Raw genomic sequence first — 14,184 nt, forward strand, 5'->3', positions numbered from 1 at the left:
AAATCTTGTTGCCTCAACCTCCGCAACATCTCCAAAATACGCCCCTTTCTAACCAATGACACAACAAAGCTCTTAATTCACTCCCTGATCATCTCTCACCTTGACTACTGCAACTCCCTTCTCACTCACTTACTTTTACATAGTCTATCCCCCTTCAATCCACCATGAATGCAGTTGCCAGACTCATCCACCTTACCAACCATTCAGTATCTGCTACAACTCTCCGTCAATCCCACCACTGGCTTCCGCTCACCCAATTAATTAAATTCAAAATACTGACAACTACTTACAAAGTCATCCACAACTTAGCCTCAGCTACATCACTAGTATCAAAATACTAACTTAATAATTCTCTTCGTTCCTATTAAGACCTCCTGCTCTCTAGCTCCCTCGTCACCTCCTCCCATGCTCGCCTCCAGAACTTTTGCAGAGCCTCTCCAATCCTATGGAACATGTTACCCCAATCTGTCCGATTATCTCCTACTCTATTAGCTTTTAGATGATTCCTGAAAACCCTCCTCTTCAGAGAAGCCCATCCTACCCACACCTAACAACTGTATGTCTATTTTCACCATCAGCTCATCCCCCACAGTTATGACTTTTTGTTTCACTTGACCCTCCCTTATAGATTGTAAGCTCTAATGAGCAGGGCCCTCTGATTCCTCCTGTATTGAATTGTATTGTAATGCCTAGTACACACAATCTGACTTTCCGACAACAAAACCGTGGAATTTTGTCTGAAGGGTGTTGTCTCCAACACATAAACATGTGTACACACAGTGACACAAATGTTGGCCAACAATTACGAATGGAGTGACGTACTAGATGTATTACATGGTTTTTCAGCTCGTTAGCGCCACCCTTTGGGCTTCTTCTGCTAATTTTGTGTTAGTAGAAGTTTGGCGAGTGTTGATTTGCGCTTTTCTTTTTGCGTTTTTCATTTAGTGCTTTTCAGTTTGCGCTTTTCATTTCGTGCTTTTCAGTTCATTTCTGAACGGCCGTTTGTCAACCAGACATGTTGCGGAATTGGAGGAGATAACGTGTTATTTATTATTGGCCTTGGAGTTATTGCTTTGACATTATTTTTTTGGTTGAATAATGATCTGATTTGGTATATTTTCTATATTTTTGGATGCATAGAAAGCACTTTTTGGTTAAGTTCTATTGGCAGATAGCATGTCTATTTTTTTTTAATGCACAATAAACAAATTGTGTAGAATAATACTTGCCTATGTGTTTTACTGCAAAAGACAGTTTGGGAGTAGGCAGTTTCATTTTAAAAAATACAATGTAAAATTGACAAGGGACACCAACATAGTTGTATCTGTGATCTTATAAGCTACGGGATAATGGTGTTGTGGTAACTTGAACAAATAATAAAAAAAACAAAAAACATAATAATATTATTCTTGATATTAGTAGAAAAAAAAAGCCTTTGAAAATTTGTTTGCAATAACTCCATCAGTATCATCAGCAAAGCAGCTTCATTATGATCCCATTAAAGAAGAAGAGAATTGTGCGCAGCATTTGGAGATTTCATAATTTGCCACATCATGAATGTTAATTCTCCATTACAAATGCTAGTTTACAAGATAGATGGCTTCTGCTTCTGAGCATGCGTGTTTGTACTTTGGACTTTTGTCCTATGGACTTGTGTATACACAATCAGAAAATCCGGCAACACACATTTGTTGGCGGAAAATTTGAGAACATGCTAGTCAACATTTGTTCGCGGAAAGTCCAACAACAATTGTCCGATGGAGCATACACACGGTCGGATTTTCCGCCAACAACCTCACATCCAACATTTCCCATTGGAAAATCCAATGGTGTGTACGGGCCTAAACTGTACGGTCTGCCCTCATGTTGTAAAGCTCTGCAAAAACTGTTGGCGCTATATACATCCTGTATGGTAATAATAATCAGGACAGGAAGAGAGGATAAATCTTTCTCACAGAGCCCTAAATAGTAGTATTAGCCCAACAGAAGTTCTAATTCTTGCTCACTTTATCCATAAATAAAAAAGAGTTTTAGGTTGACATACACATTACATACACTTACAATTTACAGAGACTGGTCAGGTTAGTTTTGTGTGTAGTATTTTTCAGGTTAGGTTAGACCTGGGATTCTTTGTGGACATGTTTAAGTGTTATATTTTTGAAGTTGAAAGCTTCCCGCTAAGAACTAATAGCTCCATAGATTAATATGCTGCCATATCGTGTGAGTTTTATTTGATTGAACTGGCTGGACAAACAATATAGGCACAGATTTGGGAAGTTCATATTAGAGTGGTAAAATGCTGCATTTCGTTTCAAGAGGGATCTTGATGCTACATATAAATTTATGCAAGGATCTATGATGTGTACCTCAACGGTATTTGAGAATAATGATAGGGGTGCGCTAAATAAATACTTTCATTCATAAAGACAATTATATTGACGGCTTGTATTCCAAGCTATAAACATTTTTATTACGCAGTGCTGTAAAAGACATACTGTAAATGTAAATAGTAATACTGCATGTAGGCAACTGACAAGTCCAGAGTATCCAGTACATGGTCATCTTTATTAGTATTACAATTAAAGCATGCTATTGGAATCAGTGTCGTTTTTAACTAGAAACATTTCCAATTACACAGCCAAAATGTACTGTATCCTAGCAACCAGTTATGTAACATAAAAAATTTCCTGAAGTGCAGAAGGGGCTTTCCTTCTTGTAGCTGGCAAAGGAAATGGACCTAAATTGACTTTCTGTTTCCAGTTATTAAAAAAAAAAGAGAGCTTAAGATTTTCCTTTGCAGGGCTTTTTTTTATATCTAAAGTGGATTAACTGTAACTACAGCTTAAAACATTGAAACAAAATTCAAGGGCATTTGTTTAAAATTTCTTTAACAGATAAGAAACCATTTGGATTTTTTTAGCTATAGCACAGCATCTGTTATACATAGTATACAAATATACTGTATATTTACATATACATAATATATTGACAGAAAATAGTTGACTTCCTTTACTTTCTGTGAGGAAGTTATGTGGTATGAATGTAAAATAAGGGGGAGGGGGTAAGAGAGTTGACCCCACCATTAAGACTGGGTTCACACTAGTGCGAATTAGATGCGGGTTTCTCCACATCCAATTCGTATGACAGATGATTGTGACCCACTCTCTATGGGAAAGGTTCACATATCTCCATTGCAGCTGCGGAGCGGCTTGCATAGGATTCTTGTGCATCTTTGGCTTCATTTCAGGGCCGAATTCAGGCAAAAATTTGTCCCTGAAACGGAGATCAGGGACGCACCAGATTCCTGTTGCGAGCCGCATCCATCTTAGATGTGAACCCAGCCTTACAGAACACACAAGCAAATACTACTGCTTGGTCTACTTAAACCAGTCCTTCCCTACCTTATGGGGGAGGAAGAGAAGTCACTACTTCTTCACTAGAGAATAATATCACATGGAAGATGTACAGATTTGTGTACATGTATATGTATAATCCCCACTGAAACTCTCCACATAACCACAATAAATATTACCCTTCCACTCATTTACTCTTAGCTGTACTGAGGACTGTGATTGGCCAGGTATTTTTTGACTCACACACACATTAATTGGTAATATTCATGTGTAATTTGCTGGCTTTGTGCAACTTCTAATTGTTCTTCTTACTGCTCATCTACCACTTAACGTTTTTCACTGCTAATTTGTCCGTGACAGCGAATTCTCTGTAACCCTTAGCACATCCCACAATGCACCATATTTCACTTACCACTTTGTAGAATACACCTAAAACACACTCCACATAATAAACTCCAAATAAACTCAACTCAGGCCCATCACAACTCATACCTACAGCAGAGGTCCCATCATTGGTTCAACAGGTTGCAGATTGTCACTCTGTAGGTACAGTGGAGCTCCTAGCCAGCAACCTTCATTTTCCCCTAGTCCTCTCACTTATATGAGGTTTCTGCACACTTTGTCTGTATCATCTACCTCCTTTACAGTAACTGCCAGATGTGCTGTGATGATCTGGTGCAAGTGCAAGAACAGAGTGCTTTTCTCTGTGCAGATATGGTCTTGAGGAAATGTTTTGTTCGTATGTGAATGTGATGTATAATGACATTTGTAGTTTGGTGTTGGTAAATGGCTGGAAAACTGACCCCTTCCCGGTTCTCTGTGGTCAGACAAGGCTGCCCTCTCTCACCTCTGCTTTTTATTGCTGTATAGAGCTCCTCGCCCAAGGCATCGTACGGAACTGTCAGAAACCATGATTCAGACCGAGACAGAAGTACAGTTAATCACACTTGCTTAATATTAAATAAAAAGGTAAACAAAGTAAGCGTAGTCAATACATAGCCAGAGTTCAGTAACCAGATTGGGTAGTCAGCCATTGCCAATGTCAGAGAGCCAGCGATCAACGTAGTACTACAGCAAGCAGGAACAGGAGCCAGAAGGGACATCAGCCGAGCAAGTCTTCAAAAGGAACGCAGGAAAAAGTCTCTGAGATGTGACCAAAGGCGAAGGCAGAGATGAAGTGAGCTGGACGGCTTTAAGTAGGCAGGACTGACGAGCAGATCATCAACAGCTGAGTCACTGTGGAGAGAAAGGAGCTGGCAATTAGCTGACAGCTGCGCAGCCAGCTCAAAGAAGGAAGGGCTGAGCCCAGCCGTGACAGTACCCCCTCCTCAACGACCCCTCTTCCTCGGAGGACCACCGGGCTTGAGGGGAAAATGTCTATGGAAATCACAGAGGAGGACAGGGGCATGTACGTTCGAGGATGAGACCCAAGAGCATTCCTCCGGACCGTACCCCTTCCAATGCACCAGGTACTGTATGCGCCTACGAGAGTCAACAATGGATTGTACTTCATACTCCTCATGGTTCTCAACCTGTATAGGGTGAAGACGTGCCACCGAGGGTGTAAAGCGGTTGCAGACCAAAGGTTTCAATAAGGAGACATGAAACACATTAGAGATGCGCATATTAGGAGGAAGGTCCAACGCGTAAGCCACTGTGTTAATCCTGGGAAGGATACGGAAAGGCCCAATAAACCGAGGTGGTAAAGCGGTTGCAGACCAAGGGTTTCAATAAGGAGACATGAAACACGGAGGACCACCGGGCTTGAGGGGAAAATGTCTATGGAAATCACGGAGGAGGACAGGGGCATGTACGTTCAAAGATGAGACCCAAGAGCGTTCCTCCGGACCGTACCCCTTCCAATGCACCAGGTACTGTATGCACCTATGGGAGTCAACAATGGATTGTACTTCATACTCCTCATGGTTCTCAACCTGTATAGGGTGAGGACGTGGCACCGAGGTGGTAAAGCGGTTGCAGACCAAAGGTTTCAATAAGGAGACATGAAACACATTAGAGATGCACATACTAGGAGGAAGGTCCAATGCGTAAGCCACTGTGTTAATCCTGGGAAGGATACAGAAAGACCCAATTAACCGAGGTGCGAACTTCAAAGAAGGAACACGAAGTCGGAGGTTGCGAGGTGACAGTCAGACTCTGTCCCCAACCTAGTAGGAAGGTGCAGGCAGGTGTCTGCGGTCAGCATGGAGTCTGTACCTATCGTTAGCCCAAGTGAAACGAAGACAACGGAGATGCTCCTCTAATGCAGTAATACCCTGCGGATCAAACGAGGCAGGCAACACGGAAGATTGGAAACCATAGTTCACCATAAATGGATACAAACAGGAAGCTGAATTCAAGGCACTATTGTGAGCAAACTCCACCCACGGTAAGAGGTCTGACCAGTTGTTATGATGGTCAGAAATATAGCAACGTAGGAATTGCTCCAAGGACTAATTGGCTCGTTCTGCGGCCCCATTAGACTGCGGGTGATATGCAGAGGAGAAAGCAAGCTAAATACTCAACTGTGCACAAAAGGCTCGCCAGAACCGGGACACAAACTGACTACCCCTGTCTGAGACAATCACTTTGGGTAGCCCATGTAAGCGGAAGATCTCCCTAGCAGAAATAGAAGCCAGTTGCTTAGAAGTAGGCAACTTCTTGAGTGGAATACAATGCAACTTTTTTGAGAACCGGTCAACCACCATAAGGATAACTGTGTTGCCCTGGGAGTTGGGTAACTCCACAATGAAATCCATAGACAGGTGGGTCCAGGGCCTCTCTCAATTGGGTATGGGTTGTAGGAGACCCACTGGAAGGTGTCGTGGAGTCTTATGCCCCATACACACGGTCGGACTTTGTTCGGACATTCCGACAACAAAATCCTAGGATTTTTTCCGACAGATGTTGGCTCAAACTTGTCTTGCATACACACGGTCACACAAAGTTGTCGGAAAATCCGATCGTTCTAAACGCGGTGACGTAAAACACGTACGTCGGGACTATAAACGGGGCAGTGGCCAATAGCTTTCATCTCTTTATTTATTCTGAGCATGCGTGGCACTTTGTCCGTCGGATTTGTGTACACACGATCGGAATTTCCGACAACGGATTTTGTTGTCAGAAAATTTTATATCCTGCTCTCAAACTTTGTGTGTCGGAAAATCAAATGGAAAATGTGTGATGGAGCCTACACACGGTCGGAATTTCCAACAACAAGGTCCTATCACATATTTTCCGTCGGAAAATCCGACCGTGTGTACGGGCATTACTCTGAGCACACACGGAACAGGCAGCTACAAAGACGGTTACATCAGCACGTAGACTAGGCCACCAGAATTGTTGGGAAATGGCCCAAAAGAGTTGATTCTTCCCAGGGTGGCCAGCAGCCTTGGGAGAATGGTAAGTCTGGAGCACGGCAGTATGGAGACTCTCGGGAACAAAGCAGCGGTCACAGGGTTTCTCTGGAGGAGCATCGACCTGAGCAGCAAGAATTTTGTCACCCAAAGAAGAAGTAAGACTGGTGCAAACCATAGCCAGAATAAGATCAGGAGGAATCACAGGAACTGTAACCGACTCCTTCTTGGAAGTGGAGGAAAGTTGTCATGACAAGGCGTCAGCCCTTACATTCTTAGTACCAGGTAAGAAGGAGACAATGTAATTAAAACTCGACAAGAAAAGAGCCCATTGCGCCCTTTTGGGAGAGAGGCGCTTAGCCTCAAACAAGAATGTGAGATTCTTATGGTCAGTAAGAATGAGAACCAGCACAGTGTGGAGATGTCTCCATTCTTTCAGGGCTAAAATGATCGCCAACAGCTCTCTGTCACCTATCTCATAATTGCACTCTGCTGGTAACAATTTCTTGGAAAAGTAGCCACACGGATGCATAGCGCACTCAGAGTTAGGACGTTGAGATAGAAGGGCACCAACTCCAGTTTTGGAAGCATCAACTTCCGATAATAGTTGGCAAAGCCAAGAAAACGCTGCAGAGGATGTAAGCCCACGGGTCGAGACCACTGTGAGACCGCTGAAAGTTTCTCTGGGTCCATCGAAAAACCAGCAGTGGAAATGACATAGCCCAGGAATTTCACCTGTTCACAGTGGAATTCACACTTTTCCAATTCACAATAGAGATTGTTCTCTCGTAGTATCTAAAGCACACGACAGACATCTGTGTGGTGGCTCTCCAGGGACTTGGAAAATATAAGGATATCGTCGAGATAAACCACCACACATAACTGCAACAAATCTCAGAGGACATCGTTAATGAACTCCTGGAAAACTGCTGGAGCGTTACAAAGGCCAAAAGGCATTACGAGATACTCATAATGACCTGATCTGGTATTAAATGCAGTTTCCCACTTGTCGCCCTCCTTAATCCTGATGAGATTGTATGCCCCTCTCAAAAATCAGGCTTTGTGAAAACTGTTGCTCCCTTGAGGCGGTCAAATAACTCCGTAATCAACTAAATGGGATAAGCATTCTTAATCGTGAAACGATTGAGATCCCTATAATCGATACAAGGTCTCAGTTCACCACTCTTCTTCTTTACAAAAAAGAAACCAGCACCAGCAGGAGATGAGGATTTGCAGGTTGAAACCACGAGAAAGTGCATATGCAACATACTCCTCCATGGCCTTATCCTCCAAGACTGACAAAGGGTAAACCCGGCCACGAGGGGGTATGGCACCAAGTTGAAGGTCAATTGAGCAATCATACGACCGGTGTGGAGGCAAAGTACCAGCTTGATCTTTGTCAAAGACATCGCTAAAATCGCAGTACTCCTCCGGCAGGGAGGAGAGTGAAGAGGTGCACAGGACCTTGGCTACCTTCTGGAAGCATCTCTCACTGCACTGTGGCGACCAGAACAGAACCTCAGCATGGAGCCAATCAAAAGAAGGGTTGTAATCAGATCTGGGGAGGATCTAACTATGTTAGAATGCCTGTTTTCAGCTGAGAATATAAGGATTATTCAAAAATATATAGATTAATGTTGAGGGTGGAAGAAGTGGAGATCCCGCCATACATTAGAAAATGGGAAAGGGAATTGGGGTCACAGAGTGATAAGAACACTATTGGAAAAATATTGAAACTTGCTCATAGCTCAGCAGTAGATACTAGAACTGCAGAAATGAACTATAATGCTGCGTACACACGGTCGGACTTTTCGTCTACAAAAGTCCGACAGCCTGTCCGACAGACTTCCGGCGGACTTTCGGTGGACTTGCAGCAGACTTTCTAACGAACGGACTTGCCTACACACGACCACACAAAAGTCCGACGGATTCGTACGTGATGACGTACACCGGACTAAAATAAGGAAGTTCATAGCCAGTAGCCAATAGCTGCCCTAGCATGGGTTTTTGTCCGTCGGACTAGCACACAGACGAGCGGATTTCGGGGTCCGTCGTAGTTACGACGTAAAGATTTGAAGCATGTTTCAAATCTAAAGTCCGTCGGATTTGAGGCTGAAAAAGTCTGCTGAAAGTCCGGAGAAGCCCACACACGATCGGATTACCAGCCAGCTTTAGTCCGTCGGCGTCCGTTGGACTTTTGTAGACGAAAAGTCCGACCGTGTGTACGCGGCATAAGTGTCTGATTAGATGGTATGAAACACCAGATAAGATAAGCAAATATCAGAGGAATAAATCGGCGGAATGTTGGCGATGTTGTAGGGAGGTAGGAACCATGGCCCATCTGTGGTGGGACTGCCCTAAAATTTAAAAATACTGGAAAAAGATTTTACATCTTATTAAGGAAATCACTAAAAAAGAAGTTGTGGAAGATCCGTGGGTCGTGTTGTTACATGGAGTTGAGGGAGATGTAAAACAATATAAAGAGTCACTGGTCCCTCATTTAATAGATGCAGCAAAGAGACTTATCCCTAAGAATTGGCAAAATGAGGAATGTCCATCAATTTGGGAGTGGATCGATTCAGTAGAAGAAACATATAGTATGGAATGTCTGGGGCATAGTTTAGAAGATGAAAACAAAAGGACCAAAGATAAATGGAATTGTTGGCATGAATTCAAAAAATCATGGAGCTACATGAAGGAATTGAGAGTCTAGATCTATAACGGGGATGGGATTAATTGGAGGGTTACAAGATAGATTGGGCCCAGTCCGCAGAGGTAGGGTGAGGTTGAGGGTGGGGAGGGGGTGGGGGGAGGGAGGTTTTGTTAAAATTTTTTGTAATAATGGGATATTTATTCATATTCATTTATAAGGCATTATAAATTAATTACATAAGAGCAATTGATATAAGCTACTATGATGTGACAATGAGAAGGGATGGAAAAGATGAACTGCAAAGTTGATTTATGTCTCTAAAATGTGTCTGCTGAAGTGGCTTTAAAAAAAAAAAAAAAAAGAAGGGTTGTGCCTCTGTAACCAAGGATAACCAATAACCAGCGGAAACTTAGGTGAGGAAATAACTTGGAGTTGGATTATCCCATGGTGAAGGGCCCCTACGGCCATGGACAACGAAACAGTCTCATGAGTCACATGGGCAGGCTGTAGAGGTCTCCCGTCAAGAGCCTCAATGGCAAGTGAAGTGTCACGCAGCTGCAGAAGAATCGAGTGCTTTTATACAAAGGCAGCATCAATAAACAGGATGGGAGCCCCAGAGTTAATTAGAGTCGGTATCTCGACAGATGACTCAGCCCAAGACAGGGTAACCGAAACCAGGGGCTTATCTTTCTGGGAAACTGGAGACTAAACAACGCCACCTAAGGTCTGTCTGTGAAGGGACCTCAAGGTTCGGGCGTTCCCTGGACGGATAGGACAAGACTTCAAAAAGTGACCAGCCTGCCCACAATAAACGCACAATCTCTCCCTCCTCCTAAGGGCTCTCTCATCAGTAGAGAGATGCGTGAAGCTCAAGTGCATGGGTTCATCTTCACGGGTTCATCTTCATGGATCAACTCGGTACCAGGAGGCATGGGAGATGAGGGAGGCAAGGGTGGGACTGAAAAGCTCCTTAAAAGAGAGTCTTTCTCTGAGTCTGGAGTCAATGAGGATGGCAAATGAAATCAACCTCTCCAGCTCAGTGGGTATATCTCGGGCTGCTATCTCATCCTTGATGTTATCCGAGAGACCATGAGAGAAGGCAGCCACGAAGTCCTCATTGTTCCAAGCAACCTCTGCTGCCAGACTACGGAATTCAATGGCGTAATCGGCAACAGTTCTCGTACTCTGTTTGATGGACATGAGGCTCTTGGCAGCAGAAGTGGAGTGCCCGGGAATGTCAAATACCCTTTTGAAGGAAGCCACAAATTCTGGGTAACTCAGGACCACGGGTTTTTGTGTCTCACATAGAGGGTTTGCCCAGGCCAAGGCTCTCTCAGAAAGTAAAGATATCACGAAACCTACTTTGCTTCTGTCTGTGGGAAACGCCTGGGGCAGCATCTCAAAGTATATCTGAACCTGGTTGAGAAACCCTCTGCATTGAACTGAATCGCCCCCAAATCGCTGGGGAAGCATAGCGGAACCAGACATGCCTCTGATAGAGGTAATACTCGAGGTGGGTGCCTGCACAGAGACTGGAGCAGCAGCAGGGACGGCCTGCAACACAGGTTGTACCGGAGCAGCCATAGTGGAAGATTCCAGGTGAGCCGTGCGGGAGGAGCCGTCCTGGGAGGAGATACTGGCCAAGATGAGACAGAAATTTGGACTATGGAGCCTTGGAGAAATCACCATTGAAGGTAAAACACTGGTACTCTGCAGTGAGATTGTCCCTGTGTTGCAGTACCTCACCCAGGCCTGGCCCCCCTGGGTTAACACCTGCAAGGCCATCACCAGGGCGGTGATTCAATTCCTCTGGAGCTCCAAAATGGACAGAGTGAAGTGGCTTGTTATGTTTAAGGAACCTCTCAAGGGCGGTAAGGGCGTGCCTGACATCGCCACACTTTTGTGGGTGTTCTTTGCTTGTAACTGCATCTGCAGGACTTTGGTTGACAGAACTTTGAACCCTGGCAGTAACTCCATGTCCATTTCCTCCTGCCTCTTTGGAGGTACCTTGGATGGGACAAATGGGACAGTTCCATCCCCTACCACTGGGACACTCCTTGGTATTACTTGGATACTTTTAAGTTTATCAAGGAGCTGGGGCTGCATGGAGTTAAGCCCGACTTGTGGAAGCCAAAAACTATCCACAAGTTGATTAGAGCATTGGACATTGCTGAGACTGTTTCAGGCCTCCCTTCAGCCACTTGCAAAGTGGTCTGGAGAAATGTTTCTTCAAAGAGACTTACCAACAGGCACAAAGATCTGGCATGGATGGCAATCCAAGGGGGGTTGCCGCACAGGACATTCATGCATGCCAGAAACTTGTACAGATACAGGCCATGCTCTTTTTGTATCATCCAGGAGGAAACTGATTTGCATGTTTTCTGGGAGTGACCCTTTGCACAGGGCCTGTTGAGGGCCTTGGAGCCTGAACTTAAAGACTTTGTGCCACAGACTGCCATCACACTTCGATGTGTTGAATGGACTCTTTTGTGGAACTCATTCACAGGAGGACATTGACAGTGCCCGGCGAGTGCTGTGTTGCTTTAAGGATATTTTATGGTGCGCCAGAAAGCGCCTCATCCACCAGTGGGAGAGGATGTCCATTAAGGACTGCCACAGACTGGTCCACAGTCTGCTCAGAGACTATAACTTGATGGTTTCAAGGAGGAAGAGGAGCTCTGAAGATCCCCCCCCCCCTCCCCCATGTTTCCTTGGCAGTCCAATAAAGCCTGTGAACTCTTTTTTCCCCTCCCCAACCCCATCACACCCATTGCCTGTTGAAATGCAATTTGTCCGAAACATTATATGACTTGCTAGTAACATGCTTTTAGTTAATGCTTTCGGGGTAAGTCATCGTCATGCATGATGTGATGTTTCAGGGCATTATTACTCTGCGCAACACATTAAGCATCATACCACAGGATGAATGTAATTTATTTGTATGCTTGGAACTGTATTGTTATGTAGTGTATTTATGCGCTGCGTGGCATTATAGAGTGTAATGTAACCTGTTGAAGTATTTGTTTTTTGTATATTTTTATGCAAAATAAAGTATACATTTGCAATCAAAAACAGAGTGCTTTTCTGTCTGGCACATGCAGCCATTCTGCAGGGAGAAAGAAGACCACTAAAGAGGGGAAAGACTGAGGGGCCACAAGCCACAGGGCAATTAAATAATTTTACACCACGAACACCAGCTCTTTCTTGACCTATACCCTTTAATTACTAGATATGAGTAAATTCTATATTAGAGATGGGAAAAGATGCCAGTTTTGGCAGATAAGAGCTGTGCAATGCTAGCCTCATTCTTCACAAGTGAATTGGAGCTAACTTATTCAAGCCAATTACCTTTTGTCTTTAATAATTGGATATCCATGCTCTAAGAGGTATATAACTGAATAGAAACTTTCATCAGGTATGTACATCCATTTTTAACTGCATGGTAAGCAAACACCCTAATTACAACCCACAGACAGCACAGTACTACACTGGTTGTACCTGTAAAGAATTAGCTCAACAGTCAAAATACTTCAAAATGTGTCTTTTTCTCCAAACGCTTGTTATTGAAATTTTCCAATGGAACCATTTAGACACAATTGTCACAAAATTATTTGTGTAGCAAATTAAAACATACTGCCTTTATCAAAACATCTTGGCCATGGCAATGTTTGCATTTAATGTTATTTAAGGGTGAGATACCCTATTGTGGTATTTAAATAACCTAGGCCTTTTTCAACTTCTGGCTCAAAGTGACTGTCTGAATTGCCCGAAACCAAAATATGCTGAAGAATTCATATTGCAGAGAAGTATTTTTTTACACATTATACTTCCTTGTGAGAAAATACAAATAATAGTAATATTGCAATGAGAATAACAGAGAATTCTGCTGCACTCTGCTGGCTCTTTAAATAGACCAGAATATTTGGCTAAAAAAGTATAACACAAAAGGAAGCCCTATGATGTTAACACAAGATATATTATCTCTCAAAGCCCCCTTGTTCACTCTTGTTAAGTAAAAGATAAACATAAGTAGCTCAGTGCAAGCAGTTGATCAGTACCAGATACAAACAATATGTATGATTGTTTGTTTTTATTAACATGCCAAAGACACAAAAGGTCATAGCACTAGAAACAATTATCTCTATGAAAAATACAATGGATCTCAAGTTTTATGCAGTGAACCATACACTCCCATTTGGTAAGCAATTAATTTTAGTGCTTTGTATCTACAGCATCTGAAATATTTATGAATGTGCATAGTGTACTGCAAATTACAGCTACAATATAAATCTAAACATTTAGCGTGCATGTGTATAACAATGTTATAGTACTCACAGGCTTACCATCTGGACCAGGTTGTCCAGGGGAACCAGGAATACCAGGCTGTCCAGGATCTCCCTGTAAAAAGGCAATTGTATGTGTTATTATATTTCCCAAATAATAAATAATTAAGAAAAAAACAATAAACCTTTTGCAATCTTTGTGTTTCCTTTACTATAATAAAGCATAAGTCCATCTGAATGTATTTAAAAAGAAACTGATTTCTGCAAACTCTGCCCAAAATAGGCAGGCACAGGGCAAATGACTAGTCACCAGTATTGACTGTGGTCTCCCTTTAGCTGTTCTTTGCCAGTTATACAATCATCTTTCCTTGTTCTGGGCTGTGATTCTGTATAGTGGCAGCCATTTTGGCAGAGGCAGGTATGACAGAACCCACTGTCACTGTGTGTTTTGGAGGGGGCTTTGGGCTGGCCTCCTACCCACAGACTATGGCCCAGCAGAGAACGAGAGACTTGGGGAAAAAATGGCGTTGGGATAATGT

General features: G+C 43.3%; 1 protein-coding gene across 1 annotated transcript in view; it reads right to left on the reverse strand.

Annotated features, from left to right (window-relative positions):
• The window catches only part of LOC141140001 (uncharacterized), a 407,741-nt gene that overhangs the window by 155,245 nt on the left and 238,312 nt on the right, over positions 1-14,184 (reverse strand). The window contains exon 10 of the mRNA XM_073626689.1: positions 13,698-13,760. Within this exon, the coding sequence (XP_073482790.1) occupies positions 13,698-13,760 (63 nt within the window). The remainder of the gene's footprint in view (positions 1-13,697; positions 13,761-14,184) is intronic.

The sequence above is a fragment of the Aquarana catesbeiana genome, linkage group LG04 (assembly GCF_042186555.1).
Source record: "Aquarana catesbeiana isolate 2022-GZ linkage group LG04, ASM4218655v1, whole genome shotgun sequence".
NCBI lineage: Eukaryota > Metazoa > Chordata > Amphibia > Anura > Ranidae > Aquarana > Aquarana catesbeiana.